The sequence below is a fragment of the Alligator sinensis genome, unplaced genomic scaffold, assembly GCF_000455745.1.
Source record: "Alligator sinensis unplaced genomic scaffold, ASM45574v1 scaffold365_1, whole genome shotgun sequence".
NCBI classification, from domain to species: Eukaryota; Metazoa; Chordata; order Crocodylia; family Alligatoridae; genus Alligator; species Alligator sinensis.
In genome coordinates this window covers 96,549-122,681 of record NW_005842356.1, presented here as the reverse complement: position 1 = coordinate 122,681, position 26,133 = coordinate 96,549, and the positions used below count along the sequence as shown (strand labels likewise).

Genomic DNA, 26,133 nt, shown 5'->3' with positions numbered 1-26,133 from the left:
GATGGAGAAGGGAGAGCAGAGGACTTTGGGATGCTGGGGGTCCTGCAGACCACTGTCACACTATGTGTAACTCTATATATGTTACATGCAATGCTACAAAATTGCAGAAGCTCTATCTTGCAGCACTTCCAAGGTTTTTATCATGCAACAAACAGCTTAAATGTCTGTACACTCACTGTCTGAAGCATAACAAGGATATATTCTGTATTACAGATATAACAGCTGTCCATACATTGGTTTGTGGTACCCAGGCTCTACTTGAGGGGGGCACTCTTGAAGAGGTAGATACACTCTTCCCCTCAAATGATGCTTTCAGGGAATTTGGCTCGGGAGCAGGTTAGTTACATGGTACCAACCACCACCAAAAGAAAATACCCAGCCATGCTAGGACAGTGGGGGGAAGGCTGCCTGTATGACTACATGCTAGTTTGCCTAACAGTTTACTAGGGCTGTGCGAAATAGCCCCATTTAATTTCAACTTCTGCTATGTTGTTTCGACAGGACAGTGTTTCATTTAATTTCAAAAACACTGTTCTGTTTTGTTTCATCGAAACTTTCTCTGTTTTGAAGCTGTTTCAATGTTTTGCCCATAGGTTATAATGGGGAAGCACAAAACTGCCTATAACTTTGCCATTTCTTGCCTGATTCAGATAACACTTGCAAGGATGGTAGCCCCTTCTGCAGCCATGATGCCTGCTACATTTCAAGGAAATAGGTGCAGGAGTTTCTGGAAAACTGCACCTTAAAGTCTTGAAAGCAAAACTCGTTTCACATGTGTGTGTTAAGGCACAGCAGGGTGAAAACTGCAGGCATAGTAGCCACTGCTGACGCCACAAAGTCTGCCAGGTTTCAAGGAGATAGCTGCAGGGGTTTCTGAGAAACTACACCTCAAGCTGCTGACAAGCAAAACTCATGTCACGTGTATGTATAAAGGCACAGCAGGGTGAAAACTGCAGGCATGGCTAGCCCCTGCTGAGGCCATAACACTTGCCAGGTTTCAAGGAGATAGGTGCAGGAGTTTGTGGGAAATTGCATCTCAGGCTGCTGACAAGCAAAACTCGTGACATGTGTGACACTGTGTGTGTGTTAAGGCGCACCCTCACTGGTGCTGGGGCCCCTACACAACATGGTAGTATGCCCCAATAAGGCCTCCTCCTCCCCTGCAGCCTGGGTCTGGTCCACCACTAAATGACAAGGTGATAAAATAACTTATTGAGAACTAGCACAGTAGCACCAGCAGCATCTCAGGCAGCCAAACTGTGACAGTTTCTTTTCCACATGTGTTTTAAGGTGCATCCTCACTGCTCCTGAGGCCTCTACATGACATGGTAGTGTGCCCCAATGAGGCTCCTCCCCTACAGCCTCAGTCCAGTCTACCACTTTAAATGATAACAGGTAAAATAATAACACAGTGAGCAGCAGGACCGTAGTATTGGCAGCATCTCAGGCAGCCAAACTGTAACAGAGCCTTTCTTTTCCTGCAGGAGCTTCTTCTCCAGCAGCTGCCAGAGCACTCTCCTGCCAGCCCCAGCCCTGGGGCTTAGATGTGCCCAGGGTGCTGTGTCCTTCTGGTCAGGTACCAGGGGTGTTGGTCTAAGGACTTGGCACTAGCAGACAAGGTGCTTTCCTTTGGGTCAAACTAATCTGGTATCTTTTAGTAGACCAACTGAATAGTTACAGAAATATATCTTAGCAAGCTTTCAGGTTGAAAAAACCTTCGTCAGGCTGAGGAAGCACTTGCGGAGAAAGAGAGAGTGAGAGTGAGAGTGAGAGTGAGAGTGAGAGTGAGAGTGAGTGTGTGTGTGTGTGTGTGTGTGCATGCGCACGCGCACGTGTGCGTGCTGTTCCTGGATGGAAGGAATAGTAAAGAAGCCAGAGGCTGGCATGCAATGCAGGCAAGAAAGGCAGTCAGTGAAAATGGAAATGGAGCATCAGGGGGTGAGGGAAAGGCTGGGATGTGGGGGTGGAAGGAGGATGTAGCAGATAAAAGTGGAGAGTTACCGGGGGAGTCAGATGTCAGGCAGGTTGTAGTGTCAGAATTCCAATGTCTATATTGAGTCCATGACTTTCTGTACCTTGGAGGTTGATGAAGTGCAATTCATAGGCTCGTCTGTGAAAGGTGGTTTATAAATTCAAACAAGCACTGAACCTCACTAACCTCATCATGAGAAGCCAACTTCCTACAGCCCAAAACACACTGAATGGATCCAGACCATGCCATGACAAGATGCACAAAACCTGCCAACAATATCTCCAGTATGGCGATATCTTCACAGTACAATACATATGGGCACCAAGTCTCCAATCTCTCAGGCCTGATCCTCAAAGGGAATTTACAAACCACTTTTCACAGAGTTTCATAGTGTCTTGTGTTTATAAAAATATATATAAATGTATCTGTGTTCCTATATACATTATAGAATGTAATATGCCACAAAATATAAATGTATAGAACTAAAAACATATGTATCTGCCTTCCTATATAAATTATATAGTATAATATCCAATATAATTATGAAATTGAAAAGAATAAATCAATGAATATAATAATACAATAAAAAGGTCTAGAAGAAAGCAAAAGGTATTTTGGAATCCCATTTGCTAGGCTAGCAAGCAGGAAATTGAATCAACGGTAGTAGTAGCCTTTGTTGTCTTAATGCTCCTGAGCTGCTGGAAGATATCTCAGTAACTGTCAGACCCCAAGGCAGAAAACAGGCCAGTTCAATCAATGCTGCCTTTTATGCATTTTTCCCATCCCTCCCCCCAGAGCACTGGGATCAGAAGGGACCTCAGGGAAGGATCCCAGTCACTGGCCAGCTACACAGTCAATGTCAGAGCAATCCTTCTCCCCACTTCCCCCTCCCTCTCCTTACTTTCTGTTATCCTGCAAGCAAGCCCAGCTTGATCTTCGAAACATTTTGAAACTTTCAAAACATTTTGACTGCCTTTGTTTCATTTCAAGGCTGTTTTGAAGCCCTTCGCTTTGTTTCAAATTTGCTGATTCGAGCTCCAAGCAAGTCAAAACAGTGTCAAAATGAAACCGCTGGTGACATTTTGTGCAGCTCTACAGTTTACTCCTTACTATTCATCACCCCCAAAATAAAATGATTCACCAAGTAAGCTAGACTTACATTTGAATCTATGCCTTGTACAGCCAGTGCAGGATTCAAGGGAAGCCGGCAAACATTTACCTCCTGGAAGAATTGTTTAAGTCTGTTGATTTCCATCTTTAGCACCTCCTGTGAGATATTAATCATTATGACAAGTTGAAACAACATAACAGCAGTTTCTTAAACTGTTGACTGTCTTGCTGTATTTTAATAAAACTGCAAAATGTCTGGTCTTGGTAATAGTAGTACAGCTTTATAATAACTAAAGGTGTTACACCACTGTATAGTAATTAAGAACTATGCTCGTGCTCTGCATCTGTGCCCTTGCTGCTTTACATGGCATGCCCATGTTGTCATGGTTCAGATCTGAAACTCTCATCAGGGGCTCTTAAGTCTTACACCTTGGGCTGTTTTGTCTTGTGTTATCTTTTCCCGCTCTGACCAAGCATGCAAACAAATACTGATTTTTGGTTTATTGCCTCAGCATTGCTACCTCCCCCTTTTATCTATGACTGCATATTGTAAAAGGTTTGCGGGATTACACTGAACATGGCTCTCATAACCTCTAAATTTGTCTCTGAGGTAGCAGCATGTAATATGTCACTGCTGTTTTGTTTTTAAGATGGCTACCTATCTCCCTCAAAGTCAAACTGCTGTCTCTCTACTTCAAAGTTTGTTTTGCCGCTCTCACTATTGCTTAAGTTTTCTGCCTTCTTTTAAAATCCTTCAGTCCTTTCTAAAGGCAAAACAGAGTTCAGACTCTTCTGTCATCCTGAAGTGATAGGTCTCATCTTTATTTGGCTTTCAGGTCTCCCTAGTTGAGTTACTAACTAACTTTTAAAAAAACCTTGCACTTTAGAGACTTGAGGTCTCCCTGCTACAAGTAATCTCATTTCAGGTGGAATATATTTTGAGAAGGGGACTTGGCTTTGAGTTTTACTTTAATTCTTTAATTAAAAGAATGATGGGCTTTGTAATCATCACCCTTGGTCACTGTTAGATGTGTGCTTTGAGAAACTATGGGTATAGCAATTCAACTTGACTCAGGGGCTACAGTTTTTGAAACTCTGCTCATTAGAAATTAGTTTACTAGCAGTTGTGGCCATTATGGTTTTATGACTGCTTCTGTAGATATGCAACACGATTCTGTGAATCTTGGTGGCCATTATGTTAAGTGCATGGGTTATTGCAACTATTTAATTGCCAGGGCAAACTAAAAGATAGTAATGACCATCATACAGGTGACTAAGTCAGCCTTGCATTTAATACACCTACTAACTGGAGCTCTTGACTCAGCGTCTCTCCTCACTCCACTCCTTACACACACATACACGCAGGCTTTTACAGAGACTAGCACAAAATCTGAGAAGTTTTGATGCAGAATCTCAAGCTAGGTTATATAACAAAGAGCACTTTCAGAAGATGTGTCCTATCAGCAAAATTAAAAGTGAATTGAACAAAACTTAGAGGGGAGGGGTGAGTTGTCTTAGCAAACCTGTCTTCTTGGTTTGGTGGCAGCCTTTACTTTTTCAGCAATGCCTCCCAGAATTTTGATAAGTTTCCTCTCCTGAGAAAACTCATCATTCAGGGTTTTGCCAGCACAGAATTGGAGAGCAGCCAACAGCTTCTGATACCAGCCTTTGAAATGAGCTTCATTCTGTGCATCCTTTAACAGCCTAAAGGGAGGAAAGAAAAAAAAAATCTGTGCACCTAAAACTGATTTTTTCATATCACCTCTAGCAGGAACAATAAATGCATTCCAAACTAATCTGTATTTGGTGGCTCTGGGCAGTTTAACAGCAGAGAATGAAAAAAAAAAAGTTGTTTATTTGCAGAACTACTCAAGTATCATCTGATAACTAATGAGATTCCAAGTGTGTGGAATCAATAGGAATCTGCCATTTCTTATTGTCATCCACTGTACAGTTCCTAAGTTTCTCCTTATTTTTGCAAGGGAGGAATATATTTTCTACTTTGTCCAGTTGTATACATAAACATATATTCATTTTTATCCCTGACTTCTACAGAAAATTTACATATGCATAAACACACCATACATCCAGCAGTTGCATCTGAAATCTGCCTTGGTCTTTCCATCTCCAGATGCCTCCTCTTCCATAAGCAGCCATGGACTGCTTCTAGCTACCTTGCACAACCCTTCCTCCTAGACATCCCAAACTTGGATTCCATCCCTCCCTCTGCAATATACCTGGTTGTTCCTAGACTAGATTCCTCTCCCTGACATGGTGACTTAAGGTCATCTACATTAAATTTACCCATTTACCTAAGGGTTAAAGGCAAAAACATGCTCACAAATATACTGACACATTATACTTGCCATCAAACAAAAGATTTTAACTGCAGAGGTATAAGAATGTAGAAGGTTGGAGAATCCTTGGGCACCTTCATTTTTTGCACTGGTTATGTTACAGAAAAGCTACTACAGGCAAAACATTTCTGTCTTTTGTATTACAATCTATGCTCAAACTTAACTGAAGAATAAAGTTAGAGCAGATGGACTCTGCATATTTTTTCACTGAACTTTTTTCTTTTTTGGTCTCTTTGTTGTCTCTCTTTTTGAAGAAACTTGTCTCACTGGTGCACGTTTTGCCAAGTAACCAAACCACCACTTCAACGAAGAATATTTTCACCTGCTGGTTTCTGACAAACCTTTCCAATAGCATAAACAATCTGGACTTTTGCTGCAACCTCTGAAAGTCTATACAGCATTTCTGGCAAGTGTCTAGGCACAGAAGAGAGAAGATCTGAGAAGTCTTCATCCTCACTTTTCACAGGAATCTAAAATGACACTTAGCATAGTCTAGTAAAAGCATATAGTTGCATTTTAGTCTAGGAGAGAATTTGAATGTCAGTACACTGTCATGTGGAATGTGCTCAAAGACGCACATGATTTTTGTGGCAAAGCTTCAGTAGAAAGGATGAGGACAGAAAACTTTTCATGCAGAAAAGGCCGGTGTTATAAGGGTTGCCATGTTTCAAACAGAATGCTTAATGCCTAGTTTCTGCTACACGGTACTTCCAGCAAAACTTGGAGTGCATCAATAGTCAGAATTCCATGATGGCAGAACACCTCCCTTTTCTGCCTGCAAAGTCGTATCACCTCTCCAGAGCAAAATAATTCTTCTTGTCATCCAGGAGTTGGCAGAGGGCTGGTGCAGACATTTTTGCACCTTCTGCTAGCTTTAGCAACCTGTTCATCAGCTGGTGCCTTTCCAGGGCGAACTTCATGCTTTGCTGGCATGGACTGACCATGGTGCAAGGACATGTACATGACCTAGAGGCTTAGCAGTGGCAAGTGTCATCTATTGCCAGAACAAAATAAGTAGAGACAAAGCCATGAACTCCAGAATGTGTCTTCACACTGATACATTAAGAATTAGGGACAAAGAAAATTATCGTCTCTTTTGGCCTGTGGGTTCACTGTAGCCCAGTGCAGGCAGAATTAAGTTTAATGGCAGGTTTGGTGTAAAAAAAAAAGAAAAAAAAATCTTTTTGCACACAGTGATGCTGGGATTAAGCAAGGTAGTTTTTATTGCAGTTAGAAACCCCCTTTTAATTACTAGCCTAAAAGTATTGGTGGACAATTTATACACATTTATTCTTGCACCAACATTATGCTTCAGCTTAAACAGCAATTCTGCCTCCCCCTTGTTTAATCCCCTGATGCATCCATTGAGAGGAGATACGATTACTTTGCTTTATTTATTTTTTTGCTAGGCTTAATAAACTTTTAATTTCCTTCATGAGACATGCTCTTCTGGTCATCCCATTCTCCCAAGCCCTTATTGATTCCTAAATATATGACCACATTACTTGTTTATTAGTTTCCATTCCAGATCCATTAATTCAGTCCTTAAGGTTAAAGCGCCCCCCCCCCCCCGAAAATGAGGAACACACAATTAGCAGCCTGGGGTGAAAATTTTGATTCAAGTGCCTGGGACCACACATGAAGGGATTCTGTCAGGAGCAGAGATCAAATCCAATTCTCTAGCACCACATTCCTGTGTGTTAAACCTGGGGTGATTTTTCCTCTTCCTGCCATCCCGTCTCATTCATGTTGCAATTAGGGCTGTTCAAAATGACACCATTTTGTTTCGAAGTCCGTTTTGCCGTTTTGATGGGACAGTGTTTCGTTTAGAGTTTTGTTTCAGTTCGAAGCACTGTTCTATTTCATTTTGATGAAACTCTTTCGTTGTTTCAACACTGTTTCAAAGTTTCTCCCATAGGCTATAATGGGGAATCATGAAACTACCTATAACTTTGTCATATCTTGCTTGATTCAAATGAAATAGCAGGGAGGGTAGCCTGTGCTGAAGCCACAAAGCCTGTTAAGTTTCAAGGAGATAGGTGCAGGGGTCTCTGGGAAACTGCACCTCAAGCGACTGACAAGCAAACTCATGACACGTGGGACTGTGTGTCTGTTAAGGCATGCCTTCACTATCGCTGGGGCCTCTACATGACATGGTAGTGCGCCTCAGTGAGGCCTCCTTCTTCCCTACAGCCTCAGTCTGGTCCACCACTTTAAATAACAACAGGTAAGTAAGCAGCACAGTAGCACTACGAGCTTCTTCTCCAGCAGCTGCCAGAGCACTCTCCCTGCCAGCCCCAGGCCTGGGGCTTAGATGTGCCCAGGGCCATGCATCCTTCCACTTAGCTGACCAGGGACAGGTGCTGGGGGTATTGGTCTAAGGACATGGCACTGGCAGACAAGGTTCTTTGGGTCAATCTGCTATCTTTTAGTAGTCCAACTAAATAGATGGAGAAATATATCTTAGCAAGCTTTTGGGTTAAAAAATTCTTCATCAGGCTGAAGAAGCACCTGCAGTTGGTATGTGTGCTCTTCCTGGATGGAAGGAATAGTAAAGAAGTCAGAGGCTGGCATGCAATGCAGGCAAGACAGCCAGTCAGTGAAAATGGAAATGGAGGCATCAGGGGGTGAGGGACAGGCTGGGATGGTGGGGGGTGGAAGGAGGATGTAGCAGGTAAAAGTGGAGAGGTACCTGGGGTGTCAGATGTCAGGCAGGTTGTAGTGCATCCGAATTCCAATGTCTATATTGAGTCCATGACTTTCTGTACCTTGGAGGTTGATGAAGTGCAGTTCATAGGCTTGTCTGTGAAAGGTGGTTTATAAATTCAAACAAACACTGAACCACACTAACCTCATCACCAGAAGCCAAATTCCTACAGCCCAAAACACACTGAATGGATCCAGGTCATGCCATGACAGGACATGTAAAAACTGCCAACAATATCTCCAGTATGGAGATATCTTCACAATACAATACATATCTCCATCCGGGCACCAAGTGCCCTGATAGAAAATATGCAGGAGACACCAAGCAACAACTGCGCACCAGAATGAGCACACACTGAAAATCTATCAAAGACAAAAACACCCAACTACGTGTCTCCAATCTCTTAGGCTTCATCTTCAAAGTGAATTTACAAGCCACTTTTCACAGTTGAGCCTATGAACTGCACTTCGTATTTAAAGGAATCAATTAATATAATAACAAAATAAAAGGGTATAGAAAGCAAAAGGTATTGATGAATCCCATTTGCTAGGCTACCAAGTAGGAAATGAATGGTAGCCTTTGCTGTCTGATGCTGCTGGAAGACAGCTCAGTAACTGACCCCAAGGCAGAAAGCAGCTCATTTCAAACAATGTTGCTTTTTATGTTGATTTTCCACCCCTCCCCCAGAGTACTGGGATTGGAAGGGACCTCAGGGAAGGATCACAGTCACTGATCAGCTACATAGTCGATATCAGAGCAGTCCTCCACCCCTCTTTCCCCTCCCTCTCCTTACTTTCTGTTTTTGTGCAAGGAAGCCCAGCTTCAGTTTTGAAACTCAAAACATTTCAGAACTTTCCAAACATTTCGACTGCCCTCATTTCATTTCAAGGCTTTTTCGAAGCTCTTCATTTAATTTTGATTTCACTGTTTTGAGCTGGAAACAAGTCAAAATGAAACAGCCAGAGACATTTTGCACATCCCTAGTTGCAATCATCTATGTTTGCAACAACTAAGGCAGTTCCCATGGAATAGTCTGAGAGTGACTAAACCAATATAATCTACACGTTCAGTGTGTGTGTCAGAAAATTGTAAACTATACCAGTTCAAATCTTTTATTTTAATTTATTCTTGGTTTCTTGGAGCACAATTCAGAAACCGAGTATAAATGTGTTAAAGTTTAATTCAGCTGACTCACATTCTTGCAGTACATATTTAAAGAAACCATAGAGGCTACCTATTCCTGTGTGAGATATTTTGGAGTTTGAGCAAGCTTTGTTCCTCTCAAACACACACAAAGTCCTCTGATACCTTTTTCTTTAATAAAACAAGAAGGTTTTTGAATATCTTCTTTAGCAAGCAGAATAGCAAAACCAACTTTCTCCCTATTTTAAACAAAAACGTTTCTTGTCAAAGTCATAACAATTGAGTTGATCCATTTTTAGCACATCCTTGCAGGCAAGTAGTCACGAAGAGGGAGCTCTAATAAATCTTAGCATCAACACAGATAGATGGATATTTCCTTTTAATCAAAAAAAGGCCAGATTCAAGATATTCATACATTAAGTGTATACATAAGGATAGGGGAAGGAAGAGAGGGTCTCAACCTTGCTTCTTCTATTCTCTAGCTTAAGGAAGTTGGAATGGTCATCAGGAACATGTCTTCCTCTTCTTCAAAAGCTTCAGGACAGCAGTGAAGAAAAGCTCTGCTCCCCCACCCCCAGTTTAGACCACGTGGCAGTTGTTCATACTGAGTGCATCTACACGAGCTGCCCACTGCGCGCAGTTGTTACTGCACAGTCATTACTGCACAATCATTTCGTACTTGCATAATCAAGTATTAAATGATTGTGCACTAACCAGCATTACTGTGCAGTAGCATCCCAGCACAGTTGCCTAGTGACACTTACTGTGCAGTAGCTTGTTACTATTGTGCAATAGTGTCACGGCATGGTTCATGCCCGGTGACGAGCTACTGCACAGTAAATGTCTCATGTAGACATGCCCACTGCGCAGTTCTCCCACCTTCCACCAGTGAGGTTCTGTCCAACTGCATTGTCTGATAAAATACACCCTGCAGCTACAGCTCAGGCAGTGTAACTTTTTACCACCCATCCATCCTGAATGCGCTTTGCAAATTAAGGTCTGTTCTGTGGCTTTTAAAAATGACTGGAATTAATTAGATTTGACTTGCATCTCCACATTATAACAACAAAACAGAAAAGTGGTCCCATGGAGGATATCAAAGGTCAGCTTCTGACCTTAATGTGATGACTCATTCAGGATTCTGCTGTAGTGTTTCCTCTGCAATTGAACAAGTAAGCGGTTGCAATTCTGTCTTCATTATTGCCTGGCCCACATAGCCTCATCCACCCATGGCAGTCTGAGAAGCAGGGAGAGCTAGGAGCGTCTGTGCTACATGAGATCACAGGCTAAAGAAATCATCAAGAAAAGAAGGGTTTTCCAGACAAAACTGTACATATTAATGGATACTGAACTGATAGGAATGCATTGTTCAGGAAGAACAAGCAGGGGAGAAGAGTAGGAGGAGTTGTGCTTTATGTAAAAGAGCCATATGATTGCTCAGAGTTCCAGTATGAAACTATAGATAGGCCTGTTGAAAATCTCTGGGTTAGAGTCAGAGGGGAGAGCAACAAGGGTGATGTCATGGTGGATGTCTGCTATAGACCACCAGAGCAGGACGATGACGTGGATGAGGCTTTCTTCAAACAGCTAGTGGAAGTTTCCAGATTACAGTGCCTGATTCTCACTGACATCTGCTGGGAGGGCAATACAGCAGTGTGGAGACAATCCAGGAAGTTTTTGGAGAGTGTTGGGGGCAACTTCCTGGTGCTAATGTTGGATAGACCAACTAGGATCTGTGTTCTTCATGACCTGCTGCTCACAAATAAGGACAAATTGGTGTGGAACATAGAAATGGATGGCAACTTGGGCAGCAGCAACCACAAGATGATTTTGTTTAGGATCCTGAGGAAAGAAAGGAAGGACAACACCAGAGTAAAGACACTTAACTTCAGAAAAGCAGACTTTGACTCATGCAGGAGAGATGGTTGTATTTTAAAGAAATCTTACTGAGGGTGCAGGAATGAACCATTCCAATGCTCAGGAAGACTAGCAAGTATGGCAGAGACCAGCAAGTATGGCAGAAGACCAGTTTGGCTTACCAGGGAACTCTTCAGTGAACTAAAACACAAAAAGGAAGTGGAAACTTGGACAAATGACTACGGAGCAATATAAAGTTATTGCTCGGGCATGCTGGGATGAAATCAGGAAAGCCAAAGCACAATTGGAGTTACAGCTAGCAAGGACTGTGAGGGGCAACAAAAAGAATTTCTACAAGTATGTCAGCAACAAGAGCAAGACCAGGGAGAATGTGGGTCCCTTACTGAATGAGAGTGGCATCCTCGTGACAGATGATGTGTAAAAGGCTGAAGTGCTCAATGTCTTTTTTTACCTCAGTCTTCATAGGCAAGGTCAGCTCCCAGACTGCTGCACCTGACAGCACAGTTTGACTCAGAGTTGAGCAGCTGACAGTGATGAAATAACAGGTTAAGGGCTATTTAGAAAAGCTGGACATATGCAAGTCCATGGATTGGATGCAATACACCCAAAGGTGCTCAGGAAATTGGTAGATGTGATTGCAGAGCTGCTTGCCATTATCTTTGAAAACTCATGGTGGTTGGGAAAGGTCCCAGACAATTGGAAAATGGCAAATATAGTGCCCATCTTTATGAAAGGAAAGAAGGAGGATCTGGGAAACTGGTCCTGTCAGCCTCACCTCAGTCCATAGAAAAATTGTGGAGCAGGTCCTCAAGGAATCTATTTCTAAGCACTTGGAGGAGAAGAAGGTGATTAGGAGCAGTGAGCATGGATTCACCAAAGGGAAGTCATGCCTGGCCAACCTGATTGCCTTCTATGATGAGATGATGGGCTCTGTAGATGCGGGAATTTAGCACTGAAGTTCAAGCATATGGTGAGGAAAGCCAGGGGAGAAGCAAAGATTCCCAAACAGCCTGCTGAAGGTTACAGCCCTCAGCTGATGTTAGGAACGAGAGAATCATAGTTTTCCTGAAGTTTTTAAATTAGGTTTAGTTATTACAGTGATTCTTAACCAGTGTCATGAGATCCTTTTAAAGGTGCCCCAGGGCATCACATAATATTTGTACTGCTAGGTGTGCAAACATCTGCACATAATTCACAAAAGAAACCCACAGATTTCAAAGAAGAATGCATAGTCTCAAAACATTCTGACCTGTAGTTCTCTTTAAGAGTCCCTTGCAACAGAAGAATTGCTCTATTATTTGTCCATGGTCTGAAAAGTTCTGGCATTTTCTGGGGGCTGCAATGAGTGTAACAAGGGGTGCCTTGAATCTAAGACGGTTGAGGACCATTAAGTTGGTATAACAATTACCAGTAGTCACAGATCACAAAGATATTAACAAGTCAGTAGTTTATAAACTGCCTCTGATGTAGTTATACAAATACTGTCAAAAGTGGCAAGTGATTTCGGACACATGGTTGATGAAATACCATAAAAGGACCTGTTTTGGGGGCACTTTTGGACACTCAAAAATCCTGCAAGTCAAACCACTATATGGTGCTCTCAGATAAACACTTGAAAATAAGCACTTATGGTCAGAAGTCACTCTTGCAAATTTTGACCAGAGTCTTGTCAAATGTTATTGTACAGATGTTGTTCTATACAGTTTTTCTAGCCTTCTGCTTCAGAAAGCTAGAAAAAAGGGAGAAGAATATTGATGTGTGGCTAACAGGGAAAAAATATTGATGCATGGCTAATAGTAATTTGAAAAGAAAACATGCATGTGCTAATTTCAAAACATATATATGTTTCCTAGTTTTCATACATTATATATATAAAAGAAAACTAAGAAATACATACACACATATATATACACATACACACACACATATATATATATATACATTATATATATATATATATATAACATATATGTATTTCTTAGTTTTCTTTTTAAAGTATATTTACCAAAAAGTTTGCAAACCAGGTTGGCTTTTATGGACCAGGAGCTTGTGTGTGTGTGCCTGGAAGGTGAAATTACCATATATCTGTTTTCCAAAAAATGTGTTGCTCTCTGGACCTGGCAGCAGGCCACGCCATGAGAAGCCCAATTAACAATTGAACGGGGCTTGTTCTGTGTGCCTTGATGTATTCCATGGATAAGTCGGTAAGGAATGTGCATTTGAAAACAATTTAAAAACACGGTTATAATAATTAGCCATGCATCAATGTTTGGTCCCTGTCTCTAGGTCTATATATAGCACAAAGAGAGAGCCAGGGAGATGGATCTTATGGATGGGCAGAGTACTGGGCCATTAGGAGACAAGTGAAACAAAATTGGTTGAGTCACAGAAAACACAGAGAAGTGGGACTGGAAGGGACCTCCAGAGTTCATCTAGTGCAAACCCCTGCCTGAGGCAGGATAATCCCTATCTAAACCAGCTGATACAAATCCATAATCTAACCTCTTAGTAAAACTGCTGTCAACACTGACAACACAAGCCATAACACCCTAACTGGCCACAGGTAAAGCACAGCAGCCAATGTGCCATTGTAAAAGATCTGTAAAAGGTTAATATATGCTCCAGAGATCTTAAGTAGAGGGCCACACCCTCCCACTACAGAAGAAAGCAAAAACTCCTACAGTCCATACCAATCTGACCATGGGGAAAAATTCCCTCCTGCCCCCAAATATCATGATTGATCTGATCCTGAGCAGAGAAGCAAGATCCTCTAGCCAGGAATCTCCAGCTTTAAGCTCCAATAGGCACACCCCTGTCAAAATCCCCAGCCTTGTTTGTATCCAACACCCAATGCCTCTGAGGAAGGCTTAGGAAAAAAAAAAGAAGAAAAACACAACTGAAACGTATAGCAGAAAAGGGGTGGGAGGAGGAAGGGATTCCCTCTCAGCCTCACGCCACAACCAGTAAAGCCCAAAAGCATGGGAAACACCTGTAGCAGGACATGGGCATCGCTACACCTAGATCATCCCCAAACAGCAGCTGTGCAATTACTTGAACTTCTTCTTGAAAGTAAGCTGCCTACACCTAGGCTGGGACTGGGCACATGCAGCAGTTTGTTGCTCCCAAGAACAGTGTATACAGGCATTCTCCACTTCTAGGAGCTGTGCAGGAAAACCAGTATAAATTACTCGAGGTGGGGGAGAGGCAGGTGAGATTGGGGGGACTGGCAGGTCCATGGGATGTGGGTTGCCTATTTTGTGGAGGGACTGCTCAGGGAGCTAAAAATAGCCCAGTCAAGGTTGGGAGGGGGATGGGAATAGCACAGCCCTGTTGCTGGGGTGCACAACTGGGCTTTCCCAGAGCCCCAGGGCTGAACTGGGAATATGTACAGGCATTCCAGAGATCAGGTTAACCCTTTTTTTAGATAAGGTTGAATTTAATGCACCTACTCAGGCAAATTTAGATCAGACACATCATGTTTTGTGTGTGATCTAAGCCCTCAGTATGATCAGCCATGAAATGTGTATTTCTATTTGATTTTCTAATCTCTCTATTTTTTAAAAACCTTAAGCTAGAGCAGATACCTATATTTCAATGTCTCTAATAATGAGATGTTGTTGCAGAATTGATATTAGCTTAAGATACCAGCAGTTTATTTGGCAGGCAGGGGAATGGCTGCCCTCTTTCTGATGCTCCCTGAAGAGTTCTCAGGACCTGATGACTGAATCTATGTCTGGGCCTGTCACTGTCACACTAGCAAGTCAATACTAAAAAATAAAAACACCACCACTGGATTAGGAATTGTTCTGAACCAAATTCTTCATCTAAACACTGCTGTATTTGGATGCGTTCAGAAGCTGAACCAGGAATCAAATGTTGATAATCACCCTGCTTTAATAAAGCACCAAAACAAAAATCCACAGGTAAGTATGCCTAAACCTTGAGATGTCATCAGTTGTAACATGACTTTTTAGCTCAGACTTATTTGTAAATGTAGGTCAGTCAACTTTAAAAGCTGAAGAACTCACTCTTCACCAAACAGAACCAGTGAGAGACATAAAAGTACAAAATGTATTAAAAATACCTAAATGTATGCAGCAAATTTATTACATTTACTAGCTGAATGAAGCATATAACTAAGGCAATATTACTTTGTGTTCAATGAGACTAGTGCTAATTTTGAGAAGCTGAGTTCCATCTGTGACATCTTCTGACGTGTTACTAAGTACATACCTGTTTCTGGCTCCATGTCTGTTTCAAATGACTATTTTTCCTCCCCAGGGCAATTGCCATAGTACTGAGAGAATGTCATACAATGCTTCATACAGCCCAGCCTCAGCAAGCTTGAGAGCTACAGGTCACGAATCTTTGTAATAAGCCACTGTAAATTTGTGACGCAGGAATTGAAAATGAGACAGTCCTTTCATCTATATCAGAAATTGCTGTCCTTTCTCTGTGTGTAATTGTACCGGGGACATGCAATATAAAGGATTAGAGGGAATAAGTTTGCCACTGGAATAGGGAGGCCCAATTCCATTGATTCTGAAGTAGTAAGGCCTGCATATGTCAGCAGTGAATTTTATCTGGAGAGTGGTTAGTTAAAAGGCTACCCGAAAGACCTGTAATTAAACTGTAAATTCAAGCATGGTGTAAGTGGCAATAACTCAACTGAAGTCAATGGAGTTCCACTGCCTTAAGCAGTGTCTGCATTTGGGCCACAGACATCACCCATAACATATCAGGAGAAGGAACACTTCGACAAATATTTTCCTCCTTCTATTATGTGGGTAGTTCATGTCTGCTCAAATGGCTTTGGATAGCCTCTGTAACTTTCCATTAGCTTCATGGCTAGAACAAAAAATTCTTCATGACACTGTAAAACAAAATGTGTGACAGGGCTGATTCTGTACCATTCTGTTTGTATGGGGCAGTCAGGTTCTGCAGGGAAACTGCACAGAATGAAACCTGACTTACATAGATGCACTTGGTTAAATTTTCTTTGGAAAGATTCATTTTTTATATATAGAATTAGCTTTAGGGAAGAAGCTAAAATTAACTTTCTACAAGGTCATTATGGACTGGATGGCTCATCGAAGGAGCAGCACTAGATTTCAGTCATACAGCCAGAACAAGATCTGCAAGTTATTAATAGTCATAGGGCCTTCGAATTGTTATTGTCACGACTTGTTCTTTGCTGTGTGTGAACATGTTAGTGAGAAAGCAGAGGCTCAGATGTAATCAAAAGAATTATTTTGCAGGGCAGAAATTCTCCCGATGGGGTGCCATAGTTTCCACTTTCCCTCGACTCTGTCATGAGTCTAGATTTAAGAGTATTTACTGTCTCTCAGTTACAATCTTAGAGACAGATTTTTTATGATTACATGTGTACAGAACTGACACACAATTCACAGTATCACAAGAAGGATCTTGCAAGCAAGTTAGAACTAGATGAAAGTCTGAATACTATCCAAGCCCATGATGAGATGGTGATGGCTATATGAACACATACTTTCACAATATCTACCTGGAAAAAATCTATCATCTGAATGATATTTTCCAAGTGTAGGTGACAGGGTAGGGCTAGGCAGCACAGGAAAGCAGAGCATCCATGAAGCACTTCCTCTCCTCCCACTGTTATGCTGAGACAACCACTAGCTGTTTCCCTGTTTTTCCTTGCTTTTCCCTGCCACTAAGGCACAATCCCTGGTATATAAAGAGAAAGCTGGATATGTCCAACTGGATATGTCCTAAAGGTTTAGGGTCCTCACCAACTTCTCCTAAAACAAAAATACATTTCAGAAGCAAGAATAGACCCTGAACCATGGCTAACAGTGCTCCATATTGTTAGCTAATTTATTATGCTTTCTATAATGAACAGATTCTTCTTTCCAGGTTTTTGCCCCTCTGCCATTCACGTGCAGAACAGCATTAACAGTATATCTGTATTAACACTACAGAAGCCACACAACCTACCAGAGACACAAAAGATGAGACAGGGAAACCACAGGAAACTATATATGAGTGTTAGTGGAGGATCCCAACTGCCAAAAGGACAGATTTTAGAAGCCATACACCACGTAAATATAATTACACAGGAGAATGCATAAAGGTTCCTTACAATGTAAAAGTAAGCAGCAAAGCTCATTTACTTGCAGGGAGCAGCAGAGAGAGTGAATCAGACTATTCAATAAGGGAGTCTCTAGAGTACCAATAACACTTTTTCATCCCTTCATGATTCTGACTCTTGTAAGAGAGAAATCTCTGCAGAGTGCAGCTCTCCTTATGCATAAAGCTACTGTGCAGCCGTTTTCCAACAAGATGATATCTGTCCTCTCCTCTCTTCTAATTAAACAGGAGAGATTATGAAAGACAGCCCTTGTCAGTTCAAGTCTGTCAGGGGCAGATTATAAAAGCAGACATCTACACTGTGAAGAGCCCTGTTTCTGTTATCTTCATCCTCTTTCTCCCTATATCTATTTCTTCTTTCTCCCCCTCCAGTTTTTTTCCCCTTCTTCTTTCCTTGCCTTTCTGTTTTTTTCTCTTACCCCTCACCCATTGTATCTTTTAACATTGCATTTAATTTTCTTCTTTTAATAATGCCCTGGCTTTGACCTTCCTCCCTTTTCACCACCCGTCTGTCACTAAATATTTGCTCTGTTCAAGAGAAGAGAGAATCATCAGCAAAGCCAAAGCATCACAGAAGGCTGGTCTTAAAATAGTGCAAGAGATTTTTTTTTTTTTTTTTTATAAGCCCCTAGATAGTATCACGGTTAGCATCTGGTCTTACTTACCAAAAGCAAAGGAAAAGAAAGGAGGATAGCTTGACCCTCACCATTCTCAATGTAGATTAAGGCCTATGTAGAACTCAACAGTTTTGCCTCATAGAAGTATCTGAAAGCTCATCTCAGATGGGCACAAGCAATTTGTTTTGCTTTAAGTTTTGGGTTTTAAACTTAACTCTAAAGATGAAGTTTCTTAGCATTTTGTAAGACAATTATGACTTAGCCAAATTTCACTCAGCTGTGGGGCCAGGGTGGAGTAAAAACTTTTGACTAACCTGGTTTCAGTTTGAGAGTTCTTAATGAAATACCAAACCAAACAACACATTTTTTACAGCTCCATTCAGGAAAAAAAAAGTGTGCTTTAAAAAAAAATCTGCAGATTTTCAAGTCTAATGGTTCCATGGTAGGGGAATGAATTAGAATATCTGGGTTGAAATCCTGACTGCTGATGGCTTCTGGCAAGGTCTTTTACTTCTCCATGCCTCAGTTCCCCCATTTGAAAAAATAAAGAATATTTGCTGCCTCAAAGGAGTTTTGTGACACTTGACATATTTTTGTGTGGTATGCTGATACTGCAGAAGTAAATACCATAGCAACTGGCATCCCCACCAGAACTGCACCCATACAGGCAAGTGTAGTATTGGTACTGTTTTACACTAGGGAGAAGTGAAGTGAAGACTTAGTTCTTGTGACAAAGGACTCCAAACTGGCTCCAAGATGAACAATCACCTTTAGGGATGCTGCAAAAGCATTAAGGCAGAAGGTGAGGGGGTTAGAGTGCTTAGCTCAATGGCATTTACTGCATCAGAAGAACATATCTATAGTGAGCTCCCATTAGAGCAGCTGTCTGCCATGATTGATTGTAACCTATGCACTAAACATACTCTCTCTGGAGCACAGAAACCTGCTGGCTCTGCTCTCATGGGGTCAGAGGCATAGGAAGTCCTATTACTGTTGCTGCCTGAATAGGAGGATTAGTGGAGAAGGGCACCTTGAGCTTGCTTAGCTACTGCCAAATCCATGATGGGGTGGCTATCCCCTGCATTGGACTGTAAATGGAAAATGACCAGAAAAATGGCCTGCGAACTGCTATAGTTTTTCCATGCCTCTCTAGGTACTACCCTCTGTTGAGTGATCACATATTTGTGAACCTCATGCATTAATACAGATAGCATCGTGTTTTATCTTTAACAGAAAAGATGTGGTAGGCATAGAAAGGGTTGCATTTATGAGGCTGCATTGCAAAGCTGTTTGAAGTGAGTCACCTCCTGTGAATTGCTGCTTCACAAATTCCTGTCCATAAAGCAGAGGTCTAGCTGTACACTTTGCAGTGTGCGGAACTGAAAACCAAAGCAAGAAAAGAAATTAGAATTTTCTCTCGCACAAAGGTTATTTTTCTGGTTTTGTTTTGTTTTGTTTTGTTTTCCATTTGCAGACTGTTTGCTAAGTAACATGGCACCAAATGCATGATACACAGTACAGAGCACTGGCAAACTTAAGAATATTTCTCATGAAAGCTGCTTGAAATCATTTTGACAGACTGGCCTGCGAACAGAATCTTGAGCATGAAACATGTTGGTTATGTAGGTTGTTTAGCAGCTGCTGATAGTTTGTGTTTGCAGACAAAAAAATTAATTAATAGGCAGAAGTTTCATTCTCTTGATCCATGCACATGAATTGCATTGTGACTGGGGCCACATAGGAGTATGGACAGTTAACATCCACTTTCTCATCTCCAGGCCAGATGAGACTAGGTCAAGCCCTGGTTTCTCTTGTAAGTGCCTAAGAATGAGCCAATTTTATTCAAATATCGCTGGTGGCCAATGAGTTATCATCACATAATCATAACAAGCAAGGAAGTCATTAGCGACCTGTAACAAAAGGCCAAGCTTCTGCAAAAAGGATGCTACAGGTCAGACTAGAGCTATGAAGAGAAAGTTTTCACAACACTTGATATGTCCAGTTCTAATCAGTACAAATGAAATCCAGGCCCACTGTACATTACATATTCACTCTGTGCATAGTGTTCAGGGGATTCTTTGTCTTGGCAAAATGCTTACAAATCCAAGTTAGGGATCTGGGAGAAGTATTTCCATATTGATAGTTTGGAGGTAAAAAGTTGTTACTGAGCCTCTACCCTTTTCTAGAAAGCCATACTAACCATGCTAATAACATACTAATAGCTCATGGCCTTATGCAATTAATGTATTTACACAAATCCAAGATAAGGATTTTTTTTTCATTTAACATGGGGAAAAAGCTGTTTGTCTTGGATTTGAGTACAAGTGGGGACAGTAGGTAAGCAGCAGCAGAGGTCAGGGGGCAAGCAGTGGGAGGCAGGCAGCAGGGAGGGCTAAGTCAGGGGCAGACATTGGGGATGCCCAGGCAGGAGGGTGAAATTGGTGGGGGGGGGAGGCAGGTGCCAGGGGGTGCAGGCACCATGGACATGTCAGGGGGCACAGGTACAGGGAGGGTAGGCATTAGGGGCCTAGGGGCATTAGGGGCAGCAGCAAGTGGGAGGGAGGAGTAGGTGCCAGGGGGCAAAGGGCAGGAGTCAGGACACTTGAATCCCCTGTCATTTGCCTGCCCCACTACCTGTCTCCCATACCACTGATTTCCCCATGGTACTCAGGGGTGGGGGGTGGGGAGATAGATTTAAAATTACCCTCTAATAAGCAGATTCTACACATGGAAAACTATAACAAATTCAAAGTCTTAAATTTAAAGTCATCTTGGATTTGGGTATATATAGTACAATTCATAAAGCCTTGCATGGATCAGGCCTTATTCTACTAGGCTCTGTACAAATACAGAACAAAGGCAGGTCCTGACCTAATCTCAGTATATGGGTTTGTTATTGCTCTTTGCTCAAGCTGAAAACTCAAGCCTCTGGCTCTGAAAGGCCCTGCTCCAGAGCCTGCAGAAAATAGTAGGCCCATCTCTACTATACTTAATCTCTACTATACTTGGCATAGGACAAGATGGTAGCTGTCACATGAACACAGTTGAATCTTTTCAATATCAACTCCCTTAATGGATTTTTTCAATATATCAAAACACTGTGCTCTAATTAAGTACAGTTTTACCCATTCAATAACAACTGATGTAAAATAATTTGCCATTTAAGATTAATTGAAAAACACTGATTCTTGTTCCGAAAAGCATTCTGTGTCATGAATGACATATGGTCCTTAACAAGGTAGCTATTCAAATAATTTCATTAGCAAGTTTTATGTTTGCAGTCTACAGGCATGGCTTTTACATGCAATCATATGAAATGATAATATGGGCAGAATGGAACACTTAAATAATTTCTTTTTTAATGGCCTTAATTCTTATGACTTCATTTTCATCTTAAGAAATAATATTTATTTTAAACACATATCATATTAAAAGATTGTAGTTTAATTGAAGTGAAATTTAAAGGATAGACTTCATTTTCTTCATTTCAAGGAACAAAACTTCCAATGTGCTTTCAGCTTGCTTTCATCTTGTAGTTATTTCTAGGTTTGTCTTGGTAACTAAAAGATTGATACTTGCTAAAATTATATTGCCTTTATTAAGTTCAGCCATTTGCCCTCATTGCCTTTAGTAAGGCAATATTGCCCATATTGCCTTTAGTAAGCCATTGCCCATATTGCCTTTAGTAAGTTCAGCCATTTGCCCTCATTCTGCTTCAGAAGACAAAAACCTTTCTTGGTTATAGATGTGTTACAATATTGGTTGCATTCAAGAGACATGAAGTGTTTTTACGTAGCTGAGGCCAGGTCTCAGGAACTAAGCAGTTTTCAAATAAATACCAGGGAATAAGCCAGCATCACAAGGGTTAAAAATTAATCATGCCACATGCATGTACACACACAATTAGGTCCTTATGTGTACTACTGCATCCCTGTGATGAAGCAATACAGGGGTGAATGGAGGGAAAGGGGGCCTCAGGGGAACTTTTACTACAATTTCACTGGATGGCAGAGACTGTGAACAATTGCTGAGGGAAGCTAAACAAAACCCAAACATTTATGCAAAGAGAAGAAAGATTTTTTTCATCTACTTGGATATAAGCCCTGCAACACAAGTTAGAAAAAATGGAGCAAGGGAAGCATAAAACAGGATTTTATTGAGGGAGCTGTCGATGGCCTGCTTTATTGTTTACAGCAAAATACTCCAAGTCACCTTCTTTCTCCTGGGATTTCAACTCTCCAAGCCACTTAGTGGAGGAGATGAGAGAGGAAAACTTGGTTTGTAAAGGAGAGAAGACAATTATACTGGAAGTTGATCCACTATATATATGCCAACAATTTTCACCTCAAATGCCCCTTTCATGCATACTTCAACAGGACAGTGTGATTGTAAAACTATTTATCACAGCTATTTCTAGTGCAGTGGATTTTACTGTGCTTAGTTTTATTAACAAGACCATTTATTTGCTCGCTCACTTTAGTACAATTTATCCTCATCCATATTAGGAAGTACTTTCCGTGTAGAGTGTTTACAAAATCACAAAAGTTACAGATGAAAAAAACTATGTACTGTGTATTGAGTTCACCTTTCCTTTAGTTCAGGAGAGGGGTATAAGGTTACATTTTAGAGATGTAAGTCAATCTAAGTGTAATATCTATATACACCCCTAGAGATAAGGGGTGTATACAGATTTTACACTTAAATTGACTTAACTAGGGGTAGGTCGATCTAAGTGCCAATCTGTACAGACATTCGGAGAGGTTGGATCAGGCAAAAGATGGCTGCCCTAATCAAATTCAGTTCACTGCAGGAGGTGCACTAAGTCAGACATGGAATGGGTTAGATGGATCTAATGAACATCTGTATGTGTCTGGAGTACAGACCCAGGGCTGGGAAAACCCAGCTGCTTGCCTCAGCCCTGTGGGCTGCACTTTTCCTCCTCCCCCACCATCTTCACCTGGCTATTTTTAGCCCCCTCAACATCCCCCCAAATGGATTACTACCCCAACCCCATGGATTCACCAACTCCCCCAAACAGACTTACCAGCCCCCACCCAATCCTCTGCCTTAGAGCCATGAACCATTCCCCTGCCCCCACCCCCAGCATATCTACTATTCCACCAAGCTTGGTGTCTAATTTTAAATCTCTGGGTTTATCTTGTGAATCATACGCAGGTGTTTGCACATCTAAAAGTGCACATATTGTGTGATGCCCTGGGGCACCTTTAAAAGGATCTCATGACACTGGTTGATAATTGTTGTGATAACTGAACATCATTTAAGACCTTCAGGAAAACAGTGTTTCTCTCAGTCCTAACATCAGCCAAGAGCTGCAACCTTCAGCAGGCTGTTTGGGAATCTTTGCTGTTTCCCTGGCTTTCCTCACCATATGCTTGAACTTCAGTGCTAAATTCCTGCATCCACAGAGCCCATCATCTCATCATAGAAGGCAATCAGGTTGTTCATGTATGACTTGCCTTTGGTGAATCCATGCTGACTCTTCCTAATAACTTTCTTCTCCTCCAAGTGCATAGAAATGGATTCCTTGAGGACCTGCTCCATGATTTTTCCAGGGACTGAGGTGAGGCTGACAGGGTTGTAGTTCCCCAGATCCTCCTTCTTCCCTTTCTTAAAAATTGGGCACTATATTTTATTTTTTGTGATTTAGCTCACTGAAGAGTTTTCTGCTAAGTCATGTTGGTCTTCTGCCTTACTTGCTAGTCTTTCTGCACATCGGGATGGTTTGTTTCTGCACCCTCAGTAAGATTTCTTTAAAATACAAGCAGCTCTCCTGGACTCCTTCCCCCCTCAGACTGGCCTCCAGGAGATCCTGCCTATAAGTTCCTGGCATGAGTCAAAGTCTGCATTTCTGAAGTTCAGGGTCCTTACTCTGCTGCTCTCTGTCTTTCCTTTTGTTAGGATCCTAAACAAAATCTTCTTGTGGTTGCTGCTGCCCAAGTTGCCATCCACTTCTATGTTCCCCACCAATTTGTCCTTATTTGTGAGCACGAGGTCACGAAGAACATGGGTCCTAGTTGGTCTCTCCAACGTTAGCACCAGGAAGTTGTCCCCAACACTCTCCAAAAACTTCCTGGATTGCCTGCACACTGCTGTATTGCCCTCTCAGCAGATGTCAGGGTGATTGAAGTCCCCCTTGCTGTATTGCCTCCTCCTGCTTGCTCTTCCTCCAGGCCTCCCACTTCCACACTTACCTCAGGGCTTTGGTCTCCATCCACTGGTGAACCTAGTTTAAAAGCCTTCCTCATTAAGTTAGTGAGCCTGTCTGCGATGATGCTTTTCCTGCTGGTAACACCACCTGCAGAGCCAGGTATCCATTTGCAGGATGCACCCATTCCTGCCCAGGGCTTTTCCCTTGAATGGAAGGACCTATGAGAACACCACCTGAGCCTCAATCCCTTCACCCTTGTACCCAGGGCCCTGTAGTCACTTTTGATATGCTCAGGGTCTCCCCCAGCAGTATCACTGGTACCCACATGGATGGGCAGCATAGGTACTAGTCAGCCAGCTGGATGAGTCTTAGTAATGCCCCTGTGACATCTTGGATCTGGGCTCCAGGCAAGCAGCAGACTTCCTGAGACAACAGGTCAGGCTGACAGATGGCTTTCTTCAAACCTTCAGAAGGGAGTCTCCAGTCACCACCACCCATCACTTCTTCTTGGTGATGGTTGTCTTGATCCTTTCCACCTTGGTGAGACCTGGCTTGTCCTCCTTCACCAATGGAACATGTTCCTCCCTCTCTGCTGCTAGGGCTGCATATCTGTTCTCCAGATGAACTGCTGTAGGTGGAGGTGAAGATTTCTGCTTGCTGGCAGAGGCTGCAAGTTTCCAGCTTCCACCCTCCTGGGAGTCCATGTCCTGTCTCTTCTCTAGCGCTGCCTCTGGTAGTTCTTCCTGCATGGTCCCAGAGGTCTCCTTCAGCATTGAATCAATGAACTCCTCACAGTGGAGGATGCTTCGGAGTCTCACCATCTCCTCCTATACTTCTCTTGCCTGTTCCCTGTGAGACACCACCAGGCACCCCCTGACCTAGCCGTCACTGGAAGTAACCTGCAAGCCGCAGTCCCCACAGCACCAAACCTGGACCTGAGTGGAAGCCTCACAGGTGCAAGCAGAGGCAGTGGCAGTGGCTTTGGCATTGGCAGGGCCTCCAGCCATTTTCCTGGGTCTCTTAATCTGCTTTCTCTCTCTTACTGCCCTTCTTCCAAGTACACTTTCCCTAGTGAACTTGCCTGGAAGCTGGCTGGCTGTTTACTGCTTATTGGCCCCCAAAGGTTTCTTTTTTCCTGCTTCCTCTCACCAAGCTGAAAGGTTCTCCCCTCAAAAGGAGGGGTTGTGGCGGGGGGTGGGGACTGACTTGCAAACTGACCTGCGAAGTACCTACAAACTGCTTACCCTGTTTGCAGCCCCTGTTCGCTGACTCCTTGGTTGCTGTCAGTTACGGATAGCTCCTTTTGGACCTTGTACTAAACTAAGTAGACACAAATTAAAAGCAGTCTTTCCCAACTGATATATATTTCTTAAATTCCTGTCTAGATAATTGTATTAATGCTTTAAAGAATTAAAGAAGCAAAACTAAATGCCAATCTTATATCAGTGAGGTACGAGCATTTGGAACTCAAGAACAGAAGCTGGGTTTCAACCATACCACACCACTTCTCATTAGGCAAAATGTCACCAATTGTTGTGTTATTCTCATAAGTTTTAACTCCAGTCCACAAGTAATAAAATTTCTTTGTTTCCTGAGCCACCAACTGCACTACTGGACAGATATCAAGCTGTCCTAACTTAGCTACAGAAGTGGTATCCCCGCACCAATCAAATTTAAAACAAGCAAACAAAAAAACCCCTGTATTTCTGAACCAGAAATGAGACAATATTGTAATGATAGCATTTATTCTTGACCCAAACTTAATGTTTTCATAAATTAGTTACTTTAATTCACCCAGAGAGTATGGGAGTCCTTTATAATAGTTTGACAAAAAAATAAAACATTTTCCCAGAATTTCAATGTTTTGCACTCTGCATTCTATACCAGAATGAAAGGAAGACCTTTAAGCCTGTTTTTATTAAAGGTGGTGCAAATAGCTCAATGGTCATGTCAGTTAGCTGCACTGCAAGAGACCCTTCCTTTCCTAGATTCATAGATTCATAGATGTTAGGGTCGGAAGGGACCTCAATAGATCATCGAGTCCGACCCCCTGC

At 42.1% G+C, this 26,133-nt stretch overlaps 1 protein-coding gene across 1 annotated transcript in view; it reads right to left on the bottom strand.

Moving 5' to 3' along the window:
* The window catches only part of PIK3C2G (phosphatidylinositol-4-phosphate 3-kinase catalytic subunit type 2 gamma), a gene marked incomplete at its 5' end in the record, with an annotated part of 274,531 nt that overhangs the window by 156,993 nt on the left and 91,405 nt on the right, over nucleotides 1-26,133 (bottom strand). Inside the window, 2 exons of the mRNA XM_006029111.1 lie at nucleotides 3,132-3,239; nucleotides 4,606-4,786. Of these exons, the coding sequence (XP_006029173.1) occupies nucleotides 3,132-3,239; nucleotides 4,606-4,786 (289 nt within the window). The remainder of the gene's footprint in view (nucleotides 1-3,131; nucleotides 3,240-4,605; nucleotides 4,787-26,133) is intronic.